This window comes from Amblyraja radiata, chromosome 5 (assembly GCF_010909765.2).
Source record: "Amblyraja radiata isolate CabotCenter1 chromosome 5, sAmbRad1.1.pri, whole genome shotgun sequence".
Classification (NCBI taxonomy): domain Eukaryota; kingdom Metazoa; phylum Chordata; class Chondrichthyes; order Rajiformes; family Rajidae; genus Amblyraja; species Amblyraja radiata.
The window spans coordinates 44,230,605-44,249,991 of record NC_045960.1 but is presented as its reverse complement, the minus strand read 5'-3'; the positions used below and the strand labels follow the sequence as shown (position 1 = coordinate 44,249,991).

At 43.3% G+C, this 19,387-nt stretch overlaps 1 protein-coding gene across 1 annotated transcript in view; it reads left to right on the top strand.

Moving 5' to 3' along the window:
• nt5dc1 (5'-nucleotidase domain containing 1) overlaps positions 1-19,387 on the top strand; it is a 492,890-nt gene that overhangs the window by 425,020 nt on the left and 48,483 nt on the right. The window contains exon 9 of the mRNA XM_033021127.1: positions 11,223-11,341. Coding sequence (XP_032877018.1) covers positions 11,223-11,341 — 119 coding nt within the window. The remainder of the gene's footprint in view (positions 1-11,222; positions 11,342-19,387) is intronic.

Genomic DNA, 19,387 nt, shown 5'->3' with positions numbered 1-19,387 from the left:
CTGGTGAAGAAATTGCAACATACCTTGATTTCAAAGAACCATCTCTTTACCTAGAAACTATGTCCCATCCTTTTAAAACTTTGTAGCTTTAAGATGAAGACGGGCAAAGTATAAATGAGATGTACAGGGGAGAATTCTTTACACGGAAGGTGGTGGATGTCTGGAATGCACTGCAAGGTGTGTTGCTGGAGGTAGATGTGAATGTGGTGTGTTTGGCATAGAGATTGCCTGTTTCTATGCTGCACTGTTCCATGTTCTAAAACTCTCCCATCAGTGAAAACATCTTGACATCTATCTTGATGAAGGGTCCCAACCAGAATCTTGACCTATTCTTGTACTCCAGAGATACTGCCTGACCCACTGAGTTAGTCCAGCACTTTGTGCCTTTTTGTGTAAACCAGCATCTGCAGTACCTTGTGTTGACATCTATCCTGTCAAGTCCCCTCAGGATCTTATACAGTATGTTTCAACATGATCACTCGAAATCTAATAAACTCCAAAGAATACTGACCTGAACTGTTTTGTCTCTCCTGATAGGACAATCCTTTCATTCCTGAAATTAGCCTCATGAACTGCATCTAAATCTACAAAATATTTTCTTATTAAGGACAAAACTGCATATTTTTCTACATGTGGCCTCACCAATATTCTATACCATTATAACTAAACTTAAATCATTTTAAACTCCAACCCTTTGCAATAACGACAGATATGCCTCTTTCCTTCTTAACTATTTGCTGCATCTGCCTTCTAAGATCTAGATCCCTCTGTTCTGCACTATTCGCCATCTCATTTTATTTAGATAACAATCTGTCTTTTGATTTATCATACCAAGTACATGACCTCACACTTTCCCACATTAAACTCCATTTGCCATGTTTTCCCCCACTCACTCGCTCAGTCCACAACTATCCCTTAGCAAAATCCAAATACCTCCACCACAACCTACCTTTCCAGCGATTTGTGTGCCATTGGCAAACTTGGATACCTTACATTAATGAACAAGGGGAGGAACAAAATGTAAGTAACACATAATTGAGGCCCAAGACCTGACCCCTAGGGTATTCCGTTCAATACATACTTTCAACCTACTTTCTATGTGAAAACTGATATACAAACCATGCTAACTTACTTCCTCCAATACCATAATCAACCTGAAGAAGGGTCCTGACATGAAATATCATCTATTTCCTTCCACAGATGCTGCCTTGTTGTCTGGCCCACTGAATTCCTGCAGCAGTTCGTTCTTTGCTCATACTTATAAATTGTGCACTAGTCTTATGTGGCACCTAGTCAAATGCCCTTTGGGGTCCAAATATCATATGTACAGGTTTCCCTCTATCTTCTTCTTCTTCCGTATGGCGTGCACAGCCTAAAGTTGTAGGACAACTTGTTATATTTGATCTTATTTGATTGTGCACGCCAGGTTGATTGCATTCATCGAAAACAGGGCGGACCACGTGAAGGTTGCAAACTCCCATCCCCCCCCCCCCCCCCCCCCCCCCCCCACCCTCTATCTAAAGCAACAAACAAAGATCTGGAGGAACTCATTAAAGCAGGCAGCATCCGTGAAGATAAATAGACAGACAAAATTTCTTTTTGGAACCCTTCTTCATTCTGAGGAAGAATCCTGGTTCTTGATTGTCCATCCATTTCCCTTCACAGATTTTGTCTGGCCTGCCGAATTCCTGCAGCACTTCATTATTTTAAAGTGGCCCAGCATCTGTTCCAGCATCTGTTCCAGCATCTGTTGTTTCTTCTGTATCCATCTCCTTCTGTGTAAGAAAGAACTTCAGTTGCTGGTTTAAATCGAAGATCGATACAAAATGCTATAGTAACTCTGCGGGACAGGTAGCATCTCTGGAGAGAAGGAATGGGTATTGTTTTGGGTCACGGTCCATCTCCCTCTGTTTCCTTTGCTTATTGCATCCTCAAGGAACTCAAGCAAATTTGAAAAATACGATTTGCTTTTCCATGAACCATGTCGACGGTTTGAACTTATTAAACTTTTGTAAATGATTTGCTATTTCTTTGTTTGTTGATTCTAGCTGTAGTTAATACTTTGAAATGCAGAAAAGAGCTATTGCTAAAACCTGCAATCCAAAGTATAGTGCTGGAAATACCCAAGAGATCAGATAATGTCTGAGAAAAACGAAGCAAATATTGCACATGACATTACTGAAGAAATGGCCAGTTCAATTACAGAATTTCCAGCTTTCCAGTATTAGATTTCTCGTATCCGCTGGTATTTTTTGATTTCCTTCTGTAAATATGCAGCTGCAATAGGTCAAATGCTGGGAGTGACTCACTGACCGAATTCCCCAAAGTGTTTTCACTATCACAAGGCACTAGTCAAGAGAGTGATGGAATATTAACTGTCATCTATATGATTTTTCAGGTGTTTGGCATAGTCTCAGACAAAATATCGGTTGAAGTTTGTGGAATAAAAGGTTCAGTGGCAATACAGATAAAAAAAATTGGCTTAAGGAGCAAAAGCAGTGATTCATGGTGAATGGTTATTTTTCCAACTTGAGGATGGTAGACTGTGACATTCCCAAGGGTGAGTGCTTGGAATACCCTTATATTTATATGCATTGGTGGCTTGGATGTAGGTATGCATAATAAAATTTCAAAAACTGCAGACAACACATAACCTGGACGAGCAGTGATGGTTAGGAAGATAATCGTGGACCATGAGAGCATAAAACGACAGAATGGGAAAATCCACTTCAAAGTATTGCCAAGACTTCTTTGGTTACACATTCCAAATGTCCAACAACTGAGGTAGACAAAGTCATTCACTATGTTGTTCTTGAACAATATCATTAATAAGTCAGTCTTGCGCATGTGCAAATATCTCATGGCACCGTGGGAATATATTCACCTCATAGGCTGGGGCTGTTACATGTTGGAGGTGATAGCTCACTGGCACCTTATAGAAGGGCATTAAAAATGGCCATTAGCACACTAATCCCATAAATGAATGAAGACATCAATGTTTATAACTATCAGAAGGATAGCATTGGGTATTAAGACAGTGCTCTTAAGACAGTGGGATTTTTTGTAGTCTTTTGGTGAGCTCCCCCTCCCCTTACCCCACTCACATCAACAACACCACAGTCACTTCTGTGGAGTGTTTTAAGTTCCTGGGAACCATCATCTCTACGAACCTTAAATGGGGGTCCACCATCGACTCCACAGTCAAAAAGGCACAACAAAGGATGTACTTCCTGCGGCAGCTGAGGAAGCACAATCTGCCACAGGCAATGATGGTCCAATTCTATACGGCCATCGTAGAGTCTGTCCTCACCTTCTCCATCGTGGTCTGGTTTGGCTCAGCCACCAAGCACGACATCCGGAGGCTGCAGCAAATCGTCCGATCAGCTGAGAAGATTATTGGCTGCGACCTTCCCTCCATTGATAAACTGTGCACTGCAAGGACCAGGAAGCGAGCGGGTAAGATCATCTCTGACCCCTCCCACCATGGCCACAAACTCTTTGAATCACTTCCCTCTGGAAGGCGACTCCGGACTGTCAAAGCTGCCACAGCCAGACATAAAAAAAAGCTTTTTTTCCATGAGTAGTAGCTCTACTCAAAAGCCAAAATTCTGTAGCCTCCTTTTACTCTGGTATTTTAGTTAATTCACATGTTTAATCGATAATGTTTTATTATTAATGTTTAATGTTTTATGTGTCATTCCTAACTATCACTGTATGTCATGTCATGGTGTCACTTGCGGGCAGAGCACCAAGGCAAATTCCTTGTATATGAATACTTGGTCAATAAATTCATTCATTCATTCATTCATTCATTCATCAGATTTACAATAGACTGTGATAAAAAAAGGTCATTTATTCTCAACTGCCAGATCCCAATGAGAGTCATGGTGTTGTACAGCATGGAAACGAGCCCTTCAACCACCAAGTCCTTGCCAACACGTTTGCCCATCTACGCTAATTACTATTAGCTCACTTTCTAAGCTGGGCCTATCTAAATGTCTCTTAAAATGCCTGTCTAAATGTCTCTTAAACATCATAATTGTACAGATTCCTCTGGTACAAAATTCTAGATATCAACCATTCTGTGTGCAAATAAAACTTTCTCCTCAAAAGTTCTTTAACTCTCTTTCCTCTCACTTTAAACCTATGCCCTATTTGATTAGTACGGATGTCAGGAGGTATGAGGAGAAGGCAGGAGAATGGCGTTAGGTTGGAGAGATAGATCAGTCATGATTGAATGGCTGTGTAGACTTGATAGTCCGAATGGCCTAATTCTGCTCCTGTTACTTATGACATGACCTTATGGATATTTTTGATATTCCTACCACAAGAAAAATGTTCTGATGATATTCACTATCTATGATATATGATTTTATATATTTTTATCAGGTAACTATTCAGCCACCTTCATTCCAGGGAAAACAACCTAACCTACCCACTCTTTCCTTGTAACTAAAATTCTTCCATCCAGGCAACATCCCGGTGAAACTCCTTTACATTCTCTCTCGTGCAATCACGCTCTTCCCATGGTGTGGTGACTAGCACTATATATAAGGTCCAGTGTTTTGTTAAGTTGCAACATGATGTCCCAGTCTTTAAATTCTATTTTTCCTGTAAAGGAAAGCATGTCATGTGCCTTCTTCACCATTCTACACACCAATGTTACAATGTTCTGGGGACTATAGATTTGAACCCTAATGTGCAATGTTTATCAATGTCCCTCGGAGCCCTTCTATTTACTGTATGCATCTTAAATCGATTTGGCTTCCTCAAACGCATAATTTAATGCAATTGAATTCCATCTGCTAAAGCTCCATCCAATCCATTTGATCTCCATCCTACTTTAACCGTAGACAGTGTGGAAGAAATCTGGAAGAGAGAAGGGCAGGAGAAAGCCAAGCAGTTAATAACTTGGTATAGGTGAGGGAGTTTGGTAGGCAGATGCTGAACAAAGGTCGGAGATGAAAAGACAGAAGATGTGAGACAAATAGATTGAAGAGTTGTGATCTCTGAAGCTAAAGGAAGGAAAGTCCAGGTGGGGCACAGAGGAGGGAAGGGCGAGGGGGAGTAAGACAGAAGGGAGAGGGTTTTGTAATGACCTAAAATTGGACAATTCATTGTTCATACTATTGGATTGTAAGCTACCCAAGCAGAATATGAGGTGTTGATCCTCCAGTGTGCATATGGCTTCACTCTGATAATGTACTAGGCCCAGGACAGAAAGTCTGTATAGGAATTGAAAAGGGAATTAAAATGGTTAGCCACCAGAAGGTCCCATAGGCCTTGACAGACCGAGCACAAGTGTCCGGTGAAATGGTCGCCGAGTCTAAGCTTGGTCTCACCGATGTTCAGGAGGCCACATGGCGAACACCAGATGCAGTAGATGAGGTGAGAGGAGGTGCATGTGTGAACCTCTGTCTCACCTGGAAAGACGACTGGGGCCCCTGGATGGAGGTAAGGGAGGAGGTATGGGGACAGGTGTTGCAAAAATGTTCTGATGATATTCACTATCTATGACGTATGATTTTATATATTTTTATCAGGTAACTACTCAGCCACCTTCATTCCAGGGAAAACAACCTAACCTACCCACTCTTTCCTTGTAACTAAAATTCTTCCAGCCAGGCAACATCCTGGTGAAACTTCTCTACATTCTCTCTCGTGCAATCACACTTATGGTTGCAATGGAAAGGAACTACTATGGACTTTGTTTTTGTTCACTATGTACTTTGGGTTTTTTTTTTGACTATTGTGGTCTAATTACTAAGCATTACCGATTATTAATTTATAGTATTATTTATTATGGTATATTTATTTGTTGTGTTACTGCCTTAAGGGGGCTGTAAAGCTGCAGCAGGTAAGAATGTCATTGCTCCATTGATGGTACATATGACATTAAACATTCTTGACACATGATTGTCATTTGGAAAGTGCCAGACCAACATAAGAGTAAGAGTTAACCAGTAATTTGTATACCCATCATTCAGCCTGTGTTTAGCTGCATTTCTCAAAAAAAAACGAATGCTCAACAAGCCATGTTTTATAATCAGTATCCTGTCACACCTCGAGACTTCTGACCATATTACCTCACAAGAAACTTGATATGATTTATAATCTCTCAATAGAAAGAATGAAGAATGTTAGTTGAAGCCAAGTAAATCAGTCTGTGGACAGGCTTATCGTATTGCATTCCGGAAAAAACATTTAGTAATTATAGAGACGAATTCTGACTCATTACCTTGAAACTTAGCTAACAATAGGTCTTAAATGGGTTAGAATTGAGGTGAATGAATTACCAGCCTTGCATCCTGATAGTATAACCAAGGAACACCATCTGTGTGAACTAGATGCTGTAATCCCACAGGTGGCTCCAAGTCTTCTAAAGATGTGCTGAACTGCAGACTGATTAACACTTAAGCAATGCTTTGAAAGTAAGAATTGTATCATGTATCTATGTAAGAATAGTGGTGCCAAATCTGAATAACACAAATGCAAAATTTTGCGTAGATCTTTTTTAAATTTCGGTGGGCGGCGCGACTCTCGTCAGCAGCGGCCTCTGCAGTCCGTCTGCGTTTTTATTATTTTATGTCTTATGTTTTTATGTAGTTTTTGTTATTTTTGTTGGGGTATGTGTGTGGGGGGTGGGGGTGGTGTGGGGGGGAGGGGGTAACTTTTAAATCTCTCCCTGCACGGGAGACCCGACCTTTTCTTTGTCGGGTCTCCGTTGTCGTTAGGGCTGCAACGAGGAGCGGCCTCCAACAGGAAGACCGGGGGCTGTGGTGCCGACTACTCACCTCACCGTCGCGGAGCTGGCCGAGTCCAGAGCGGGTGGAGCTGTGGTGGACGTTGCTGCGACCCGACCCCCGGAGATTAGGTGGCTGCAACTGCGGGTTTGGCGGGCGGCACCGGGAGCCCTGGAGGGAGTCCGCTTTTCAGGGCTTCCGCAACGGCGACTTCTCCCGCCCGAGTTGCGGGGTTGAAGAGCACCTGAGCGGGGCCTTACAGCACCGCCCCGCGAGGCTTGGAATGGCTGCGAGACTGCGAGCGCGCGCCAGGGGCTCTAACATCAAGACCCGGTGTGCGGCCTTGCATCACCCGGCGTGGCTTTAATGGCTGCGGGACAATTCGCCATCGCCCGCCGGGGGCTTTGACTGACTTTGACTCTGACATCGGGGGGGGAGAGTGCAGTGGAGAGATGTTTTTTTGGCCTTCCATCACAGCAATGTGATGGATGTTTATGTAAATTATGTTGTGTCTTGGGTCTATTTGTTTGTAATGTATGGCTGCAGAAACGACATTTCGTTTGGACCTCAAGGGGTCCAAATGACAATAAATTGTATTGTAATTTAATTGTAATTGTAAATGTTACACATTGAAAGTTACACATTGGAGCCCTGCTAAAACACTTAATCAGTTGTTCAATGGTTTTATTTTGTCAAATACTAGACAAAGTGGGACCCGTTGGGTCCCATGTTCACACGGGAGGGCTGGTCCCCCGACGCAATATTCCACCTCTCCACGAATTCCAATATTGGTGGCCAGTGGGGTGGGGGGGGTGCTTTCTGGAGCGCTAGTATGGGTGTTGTGGGCTGAAGGAACTGGTTTCCAGAGGCTAGTATGGACATTGTGGGCCGAATGGATTCTTGGGCTGGCTGCTCAGTCACTTCAAGGAATTTCACTTCCTTGAAATTCCACTTCAAGCAGGGTGCAAGGCCACCAAATTCAAGTGCAGTTTCGTCCCACTTCAAGCAGGGTGCAAGGCCACCAAATTCAAGTGCAGTTTCGTCCCACTTCAAGCAGGTTGCAAGGCCACCAAATTCAAGTGCAGTTTCCTACCACTTCAAGAAGGGTGCAAAGCCACCAAATTCAAGTACAGTTTCCTACCACTTCAAGCAGGGTGCAAGGCCACCTAATACAAGTGCAGTTTCCTATCACTTCAAGCAGGGTGCAAGGCCATCAAATTCAAGTGCAGTTTCCTACCACTTCAAGCAGGGCGCAAGGCCACCAAATTCAAGTGCAGTTTCCTGCCATTTCAAGCAGGGTGCAAGGCCACCAAATTCAAGTGCAGTTTCATACCATTTCAAGCAAGGCCACCAAATTCGTTTTTTTTCTAAAATGAATATACAATGCAAACAGGAAGTGGTCAAGATTAGACTTTGAATTATATAAATTTTCAAACCACATTTGTGACAAGTAAAATGGATGAAGGGTTGCCAGCGAATGTAGTGTATCTAGACTTTCAGAAAGCCTTTGATAATGTCCCGCACGGGAGACTGGTGACTAAAATTAGAGCACATGGTATTGGGGGTAGGGTGTTGACATGGATTTTTGCACTACGGGCGCCGCACTGACGGCAGCCTCTGCCTACAGCCTTTGTCCTTTCAATCTTTTTTTATTTTTAGTTAGTTTAAAGTCTGTTTTTGGGGGAAACCTTAACTTTTCTATGTGGGGGAGGGGGGCAGGGTAAGGAGGAAACTGTTTCCCAGTCGCTTCCCGGCGGGGACGCGACTATTTCTCCGAGTCGTGTCCTCGCCCCCCACCTTGCAGCCTACCACCTGGATTGGAGCGGCCTTTCCAGCCGGGGACCGGACCAGAGCGACAACAGCGGCAGCACAGAGCTGGATTCACCAAGGAGCGGGCGATGCCGACCTGGATCGCCGTTTGGAGCTCCGGAGCATTGGGCCACTGCTCCAACATCGTGGAGCTCTGGTTTGGAGAGCTCCCAACGCGGGCGGCGCTGACCGTCACCGCGGAGTCTGGGGGCTCCTTGCAGAGGGCCGCCAGCATCAGTCTCCGCCCGGCGCAGCCTGCGGACTTTGGGAGCCGCGGACTCCGGTAGGAGGGGGCCGATACTGTTGTCCAGGCCGCTGAGGACGTCCCCCCAGCCCCGACGTCGGACTTACATCATCCCGGCGAGCGAGCCTGAACATCGGGCCGCCCGTAGCGGCGACTGCGCAGGGCTCGGGGAGGCCCCGACCACGGGTGAACATTGGGGAACATTAGAGGAAGAGACTGACTTTGGTGCCTTCCCTCAAAGTGGGAAACTTTGATTCTGCTGTGTGGGGATGTTTTTATGTTGAATTCTATCGTGTATTGTGTTCTATATTTTTATTGTATGGCTGTATGGTTATCTCATTTCATTGTGCCATCTGGCACATGTGACAAATAAATGTATCTTGTATCTTGGATGGAAAATTGGTTGGCAGACCGGAAGCAAAGAGTAGGAGTGAACGGGTCTTTATCAGAATGGCAGGCAGTGGCGAGTGGAGTGCCGCAAGGCTTGGTGTTGGGACCGCAACTGTTTACCATATATATTAATGATTTGGAAGAGGGAATTAGGAGCAACACTAGCAAGTTTGCGGATGACACAAAGCTGGGTGGCAGTGTGAACTGTGAAGAGGATGTTAGGTGCAGGGTGACCTGGACAGGTTGAGTGAGTGGGCAGTTGCGTGGCATATGCAGTATAATATAGATAAATGTGAGGTTATCCACTTTGGCAGCAAAAACAAGGGGGCAGATTATTATCTCAATAGGGTTAGGTTAGGTAAGGGGGAGGTGCAGCGAGACCTGGGCGTCCTTGTACACCGGTCACTGAAAGCTGGCTTACAGGTACAGCAGGCAGTGAAGAAAGCTAATGGAATGTTGGCCTTCATAACAAGAGGATTTCAGTATAGGAGTAAAGAGGTTCTTCTGCAGTTGTATAGGGCTTTGGTGAGACCACATCTGGAGTATTGTGTACAGTTTTGGTCTCCTAATTTGAGGAAGGACATCCTTGTGATTGAGGCAGTGCAGCGTAGGTTCACGAGATTGATCCCTGGGATGGCGGGACTGTCATATGAGGAAAGATTGAAAAGACTAGGCTTGTATTCACTGGAGTTTAGAAGGATGAGGGGGAATCTTATAGAAACATATAAAATTATAAAAGGACTGGACAAGCTAGATGCAGGAAAAATGTTCCCAATGTTGGGCGAGTCCAGAACCAGGGGCCACAGTCTTAAAATAAAGGGGAGGTCATTTAAGACTGAGGTGAGAAAAAACGTTTTCACCCAGAGAGTTGTGAATTTATGCAATTCCCTGCCACAGAGGGCAGTGGAGGCCAAATCGCTGGATAGATTTAAGAGAGAGTTAGATAGAGCTCTAGGGGCTAGTGGAGTCAAGGGATATGGGGAGAAGGCAGGCACAGGTTATTGATAGGGGACGATCAGCCATGATCACTATGAATGGTGGTGCTGGCTCGAAGGGCCGAATGGCCTCCTCCTGCACCTATTTTCTATGTTTAAACAGGCAGGATACAGCCAGGATACTGGTGGTGACGTTGAATTCATAGCAGTCAACATTTTTGATTATAATACAGCAAACCCTCTTAATAATGGACCAATGGGGGGGGGGGGGGGGGGGATTGGTGTGCATTATTGGCGATTGTCCGCTATAACCAAGTATGGTATTGTCATTGCATGGAGTAGAAACAAAAGAACTGCAATGATGGTTAATACAACAAGAGAACACAAAGTGCTGGAGTAACTCATCGGGTCAGGCAGCAACTCTGGAGAACATGCATAGGTGACGTTGGGACCCTTCTTCAGACTGATACAGTCTCCTGAGTTAGTTCAGCACTTCATGTAATTTTACCTTAAAATTAGGCGCTGATGCCGCTAATCGACACCAGCGAACCCTTCTTCACCGGTTGATGCGGCTGTTATTGCGGCTCATGTCTTCTTCTTCTGTCGTATGTCTTTTAGACCTGCAGCTCCGTTGAGGCGAGCCAGGCCAACGTGTCATCGTCCAGGTGCGGCTCATGTTGTAGCCCCCGACAGGACGCGCGTAATGGTTTTGCAGAATATATTTTTAGTTTGGAGAGATATACCCTTAAAACAGGGCCTTTGGTCCACTGAGTCCATTCGGACCATCGATCACCCATTCATTCTAGTTCTATTTTCTCCACACTTTCTCATTCACTGCCTACGAGCAGATATTTACAGGGGCCAACAAACTTACAAACCTGCACATCTGTAGGATGTGCGAGGAAACTGGAGCATCCAGAGGAAATCTGCATTGTCGCATGGAGAACCTGCAAACACCACACAAACAGCATCCGTGGTCAGGATCGAACCCGGGTCACATGCTCTGCGAGGCAGCACCACCGTATCGCCCCATTTATATTGCATAAATAAATCAAGTAAATATAATATCATTTTGATAAACTCTTTTTGATACATTCACAGTTAATGATGAAGAACGGGAGCCACTTCCCTCACTAGAACAACCTGGCTGGTATTCTCAAGGCAACTGGAGTCACCTTAATGAACTACTGAAGAAGATAACTGGAAAGGCAGAGCCAAAGGTATGCTGAGAATTTGTCTTAGATAAGTGGCCTAACAAGATAGAGTCTCTTTTTGCTGCCGGGCAACCTTTATCATTTTCAAGGCCATCATCTCAGAGGACTTGAAAGAGCTCTGGCTCTCCTGATCTCCAGTCTGCCCCTACAATACTCAGTGAAATATAGGGGCTTGCTGTCTGTCATGAGAAGCACGTTGGAAGAAACACTTTACTGCCAGTGGCACATAACCAGCGAGTTAATGCAGCAAGGCAGTCATTGGAAAATGTATGTGTCAGAAAGAACTGCAGATGCTGGTAAAATCAAAGGTAGGCACAAAATGCTGGAGTAACCCAGCGAGTGCGGCAGCATCTATGGAGAGAAGGAATAGGCGATGTTTCGGGTCGACATCCTTCTTCAGCCTCTGAGAAGGGTCTCGACCCGAAATGTCGAACATTCGTTCTCTCCATAGATGCTGCCTCACCCGCTGTGTTACTCCAGCATTTTGTGTCTACCATTGGAAAATCTGGCCCGCCATATGTTGAAATCTGTGTCTTTTCACATTAAAAAAATATTAACAACACTGTGAACAATAAAATGTAAAATAAGTAATGAATTATGAATGAAAATTAAAATATTGTGCAATCCTTGAGCCTAACTAAAACACATTTATTTAAGTTCACAATTTTTTGATTGCATAGAAAGGAAATTTATGCCCATTGCCTTTTCTTCCCATTTAAAACAAAGGGCCAAGTGTACACCTAACCTAGTGCATGCAATTCCCAGCCCAAGTGCAGGGAACTCTGTGGATGCTTGTGCTCTTTGTTGGACTCCATGTGTGGAAGATTAGGACATCTACCTTCATTTGGAAATCCTAAACATCTCCAGTACCTGGTTCATTCAGTAAAAGTATTTCAGACAAAAGATCCAGCCCATGAACTCTATTTCTCTCTCTGGTTCTGACAGCCTGACCTGCTGAGTATTTGCAGAGTTTTCTCTCGCCCTTGTTGGTATCTTATAAAATATTTTCTCTTGCAGGGCTGCTCATAATGATTAGCAAGGAAAACTCTGTGAGATGATTTGAAGTGGGGTTTTTTACTGCCAAATGACTGCATGATTAAGATGTACAAACCATCCAAAATGCCCAATTAAAGCAGAGATAGATAGATGGGTTGAATGGCCTAATTCTGCTCCTATTTCTTATGATCATATGATTTTAGAAGAAAAAGTGATACATATTGCTAAATTATTTTGGGATTCCAAGGCTAGAATAGATCAGTACAACTAGTGTAGGATTAGCGTAAATCGTGGTTGGTGTGCAGTCGATGTGCTGAGAGCCTGTTTCTATGCTGTATGATTATGATGTCTCAAAATCTAATGTTAATCTGATGGGAGACAGGGATGTTCCAGTGGATTAATTGGGTTGCAGTGGTCTGAACATTTATAAATTGAGTGATTGCCAAAATAATTGAAGGGGAAGGAGAAATATTCATGTTAGTTTTCCTTGATGTGCTATCAGCAAAATAAGTGAATATTATCAGCAACTGGAATGAAATTATCTATGAAATTATTGTAACCAAAGCTATGCTAGATGTCCTTATTTGCTTTGAAATGAAATAGGCTGTTTTACTGGACAGGTTTTTGGATTAACACCCACTCAGAGTACGTTTGACTTGCGTTCAGTAAGTATTTGAAAGTGTGTAATAGTTCTGTAAACTTCAGTTCATTGCCAGAAGAGTGTGTGTGTGTTGAAGCCAGAGGACTCCGTTAGCACCTAATGAATCACACAGTACAATAATACTGCATAATAAGACAGCTGCCACGTTGACACCGCAGCATATACGGAGAAATGATTGGTATATTTTTTTCTTCAGATATACATGCCAATGCAAAGTTGCCTGAGGTGGGGTTTCCCCTTTAAACTGCAGCAATCCTTGTGCTGATGTTGCTCTTTCAGTAATGTCGTGGAGACAATTCTAAAACTGCATCTAACTTGAAGGGGAACCATAAGTTGATGGTAGTCCCACTATATTGCTGTTTTGCTATTATTGATCTGGGCAGCCATGGGGAATTGAGGTCCTGCTGAAGGAAACTTGCCACAGTGAATCCTCCAGATTGTGCCATTTGAATTACAATTCCAAGTCAGGTCAAATTGAATTTATTGGCATGTTAGTGCAAAAGGTAATCCATAGTGTATTGTTGCTGAGATAGGATTAGGGTTGTGTAGGTCAGTTCATGAACATGATGAACCTGATGACTGTAGGAAAGTAATGTAACTGTTCCTGAACCTGGTGGTGTTGGATTTCAGGCTTCTTACCTCCTGCCCGATGGTACCAAGGAGTAGAAGGCATGGTGAGATCCTTGATAGTAGATGCCATCTTCTTGAGGCAACGTCCCATGTAGATGCTTTCGGTGGTGAAAGAACTGTGCCCATAGTGGACCAGGCTGAGCCCACCACTCTCTGCTGCCTTTTGCATTCCTGTGCATTGGAATTGCTGTACTAGGCCATAATGCAATCAGTCCGGGTAGATTCTACAGTGCATCTATAGAAATGTGTTCAAGTATACCGTGACATAACAAATTTCTTTAAACTTTCAAGAAAGTAGAGGCATTGGTGCACCTTTTTCATGATCCTTGTACGTGTTGGACCAGGACTGGTCATCGTCAATGTAAATGCACAGGAATTTAAACCTGCTTAACCTCCACCACCAATGTAAACTGCCACATGTCTACTGACTACCCCTTTTTGACTTAACTGGATTTGTGGACACTGAGCGAAAGGTTGTTTTTGCAACACCTCTCAACCAGGTGTTCTATCCCTCTCCTGTGTGCTGACCCAACACCATCCATGATTCATTCAACCACAACAGTGTTGTCGGCGAATTTATTGATGGCATTGGAGCTGTGCTTACCCACACTGCCATGGAGTGTCTGCGCTGAGTGTAGTGGAGGATGTTGTCCAATGGCAAAAACACCAATCAGGGCGAAAAACTGTGCTAAGCTCGGTAGCTGCATTCGTCCAGGGAGTCATGAAGATTTGATAGCAACCTATCCACTTCAGTGGTTCGTAGATGGTGGAGAGTCTCTGAAGCTTAAGAGATGTCTCCCAACTGTTTGAAACGATGTTCTCTGGTGTCATTTGAATAACTGGTCCAATGCTGTTTTGGTATTTGGCAGGCTAAAGTAGACTCAGTAATGTTGGTGCAGTGTTGGTGAAGGAGATTTCACCTATTATATTTGAAAGAGATGAGGCTAATTGGATAATAAATATCTATGTTATTTGTGAATGGGAGGAGACTACTTGAATAAGAATTAGTTGTGTTTTATTTACCCTTTTTTTTCTGAAAGAATTTGGCCTTGAGGTTCATAGCAGCAGTACGTAGTATACCGACAAACTAAAGTTTATTGTTGGAGCTGTCACACATACAATTAATCTGGGTGAAATCACCTTTTCTACCACACATATCCAATCTTTATCTGTATCTCATTTCCACTATCTGTCTTTAATATAATCCAATGAAGATTTCAGTCAATTTCTTAAAAATACTTTTATCTACCTCATTATATACAACTGGATCTGTTTTGCATGCTTAATCTACAATTTGAGAGGGGAAGGGTAAATCAGAGGTGTCGATATTACAGTTAAAGAAAGGGGACTTTGGAGCCATGAGGGAGGAGCTGGCCAAAGTTGACTGGAAAGATAACCTAGCAGGGATGACAGTGGAACAACAATATCAGGTACTTCTGGGAATAATACAGAAGGTGCAGGATTGGTTAATTCCAAAGAGGAAGAAAGATTCCAAGGGGAGTAAGGGGTGACCGTGGCTGACAGGGAAGTCAGGGAGTATAAAAATAAAAGAGAAGAAGTACAACGTAGCAAAGATGAGCGGGAAGCCAGAGGATTGGGTAACTTTATTAGTATAAAGTTACCCAATAAAGTTGTATCGAGATTAGTATACAAACTTAAAGCACACGGTATTGGGGGTTCAGTATTGATGTGGATAGAGAACTGGCTGGCAGACAGGAAGCAAAGAGTAGGAGTAAACGGGTCCTTTTCACAATGGCAAGGCAGTGACTAGTGGGGTACCGCAAGGCTCAGTGCTGGGACCCCAGCTATTTACAATATATATTAATGATTTGGACGAGGGAATTAAATGCAACATCTCCAAGTTTGCGGATGACACGAAGCTGGGGGGCAGTGTTAGCTGTGAGGAGGATGCTAGGAGGCTGCAAGGTGACTTGGATAGGTTGGGTGAGTGGGCTAATGCATGGCATTAATGTGGATAAATGTGAGGTTATCCACTTTGGTGGCAAGAACAGGAAAGTAGACTATTATCTGAATGGTGGCTGATTAGGAATAGGGGAGATGCAACGAGACCTGGGTGTCATGGTACACCAGTCATTGAAAGTAGGCATGCAGGTGCAGCAGGCAGTGAAGAAAGCGAATGGTATATTAGCATTCATAGCAAAAGGATTTGAGTATAGGAGCAGGGAGGTTCTACTGCAGTTGTACAGGGTCTTGGTGAGACCACACCTGGTGTATTGCATACAGTTTTGGTCTCCTAATCTGAGGAAAGACATTCTTGCCATAGAGGGAGTACAGAGAAGGTTCACCAGACTGATTCCTGGGATGGCAGGACTTTCATATGAAGAAAGACTGGATAGACTCGACTTGTACTCGCTAGAATTTAGAAGATTGAGGGGGGATCTTATAGAAACTTACAAAATTCTTATGGGGTTGGACAGGCTAGATGCAGGAAGATTGTTCCCGATGTTGGGGAAGTCCAGAACAAGGGGTCACAGTTTAATGATAAGGGGGAAATCTTTTAGGACTGAGATGAGAAAATCATTTTTTACACAGAAAGTGGTGAATCTGTGGAATTCTCTGCCACAGAAGGTAGTTGAGGCCAGTTCATTGGCTATATTTAAGAGGGAGTTAGATGTGGCCCTTGTGGCTAAAGGGGTCGGGGGTATGGAGAGAAGGCAGGTATAGGATACTGAGTTGGATGATCAGCCATGATCATATTGAATGGCGGTGCAGGCTCAAAGGGCCGAATGGCCTACTCCTGCAACTATTTTCTTTGTTTCTATAAGACGTTGGTGAAACCGCATTTCGAATATTATGTTCAGTTCTGGAAACCATGTTATAGGAAAGATATTGTCAAGCTTGAAAGGGTTCAGAAAAGATTTACGAGGATGTTGCCAGGATTAGAGGGTGTGAGCTATAGGGAGAGGTTGAATAGGCTGGGTCTCTGTTCCATGGAGCGCAGGAGGATGAGGTGTGATCTTATAGAGGTGCACAAAATCATGAGAGGAATAGATCAGGTAGATGCACAGTGTCTTTTGCCCAGAGTAGGGGAATCAAGGACCAGAGGACATAGGTTCAACTTGAAATGGGAAAGATTTAATAAGGATCCGAGAGGTATCATCTTCACACAAAGGGTGGTGGGTGTAGAGGAGGTAGTTGATGCTAGGACTATCCCATCGTTTAAGAAACAGTTAGACAGGTACATGGATAGGACAGGTTTGGAGGGATATAGACCAAGCACAGGCAAGTAGGACTAGTGTAGCTGGGACATTGTTGGCCGGTGTGGGCATGTTGGGCAGAAGGGCCTGTTTCCATACTGTATGACTCTATGCCCCTAATGCACCCACATGGCAGCAGTCTCTGTCAATACCATACATATGAACTGACCTCTCTTGACCCTAACTACTCTGATGAAAGGTATTGGTAACTACTCCATCATACTTAAGTTAGCTTAACCGGACAAGCTAATATATGCCATGTGTCCTTAATTGACATGGTCATCACTTATCCTTCTTCACTCACACTACTCTGAATAAGACCTCAAGTTATCTGACCACTTCACCTATTCACTTTAAACACGATAACACCTAGCATAATTACACTTTTCATTAACCCGTGTGATTCAACTTTTTCAAATTTCATTCTGATAATTTCACCTGGAGATATCCATCTCAAATTTAATTTTATGGGGCTAAAACATTTCCAAGTTCAATTTATGCAAGTTCTGTATATCGCTGTATTCCACTGTCCACAGTTCCTGACATCCAAATGAGCAATTGCATCGTTATACCTCATGTGTCTTTTCAGCCTCTGGCTTCATGATAGTCCGCAGCTAACATACGTAAATCCATCAAAAGCACAGATGCAGCACAATCCGACACTGACACCACTTTTCTACAACCATTCAGCTACATCCCACCTGGTCACCACCTGAATAGGCATCTTTTAGGTCGAGAAAACATTAAAACATTTCATCCCAACTATTGGAAGCTTTGCCGGAATCAAATTAAGTACACACTGGAGAATGGTATAATAAACGTACTACTGAAAAATAGGAGGGGTGATAGGCACAACTCTCAAGCTACGCGCAGAATTGCAGATGCTGACTTCTTAATGAGATCAGGGTGTAACTGCAGCCACATCATCTCCCATTAATTGAATTTCCAGATGTCAGGAATGGAAAGGATATAGCCAGTCGGAAATCCTTAGCCTCTGCAGTTGGAATGCTCTGCCGCATAGTTTCACAAGATCAGCAAGTTGCTCTGGCCCTCTATCTGGTGACGTGTCATTTCAGTCGTCTTTATCCATTTGGTTGTTGTTTTCCTGGGGAAATCTCATTCACTAACGATTTCTGTTCTTCCATCTTTATTGTGCTCAGGTTCGATGCTCAGGGAATGTAGAGAAGCAGCTGGTTCATGTTTAAAAAGCACAAATCAAAAATAAAAGTAGTTCAGTAAAAATCATTAAAGATTGTTTTCTGCCCATCAGTGCTGAATAATACAGACCATGATCTTTTAGATTTATATTACTGAACATAAACTTATTTTAAATGACATTACATACCCATTTGTATATCACAATGTTAACTGAAACTTGCAGCATCATATTTGAGATGTTAAACATTTTTGGGAGTCAGCGTACAGAAAGGGGCAGACTGGTTGAGAATGTTTCTTTTGCAGATGTAAAACCCAATGTCTCAAATGCTTCAGTGGCATGAGGTGTGCCTTCCAAACATGCATGTAATTAAGCACTACCTACAAACTGCAACTCAATAGCTAAAGTTGAGTAAGTTAGATTCTAGTGTGGAGATGGTGTAAAGTGAACAGTTTCTCATTTGTCCTGTAGATGTTTTGGAGGTGAAACTATGTGGTGAAGAAATTATACAGAGTGATGACACAGCCTTGCTTGACACCAGGCTGAACTGGGAATATATCTGTTGAAGTCAATGATTAACATTACAGCTTGCATGTCATGTAGTAAACTAAAGATGGAAGAGGTTAATTAAATTGGCAAGGATGCTACACATTCCCTCTCAATTTACCTAGTCAAATGCATTTACAAGGTGAAAAGAAGCCTCATATAGTGATTGATGCTGACCCCTGTTATTTCACTTGGAGTGAGTGCACAGTGGATCACATCAATGGTGCCACTCGATGAACAGAATCCACATTGCAATTTAGGGAGCAGCATTTCAGCTCACTGGGAGGAGGTGGTTGAGAGGGACCCTGTCATTAGATTACCCTTGGGGAAACTAGACGGGAGATACATGATAATTGCTTCAATCAGTACATCTCCTTCCTTGAAGTCAGTCAGGAATATCGTTTCTTCTTCCCTAGTGTGGGATAAGGCGCTGTGGCCGAATTTCCTCTCAGACTTGTGGATATAACCAAGAATATTGTTCTCTCCCAGGCCCTTGTTTCTCAGTTGACATATCAGTTTTCAACTCCTAACTGATCTGGTGATAGCCAGGCTTGATTGAATAGTAAGATTAAACAAGAACTTACCAGTTCGAAGTTTGATCATTATTTTATGAGGAGTACGTTGAGGGAATACGTGAAGAACCCCGCCAGGACGCATGCGTGTCATTCTTCAAAGCAGCGGTGTGAAATCACAGATAACTGTAATGACTGAACATAGTAAGATTAGAGAAAGAAATACCAGTTGAGTATATGATCATGGGTGGGAGCGGAGGGCACGTATTCCCTCAACGTACTCCTCAAACTTCGAACTGGTAAGTTCTCGTTTAATCTTACTATTTTACTTCG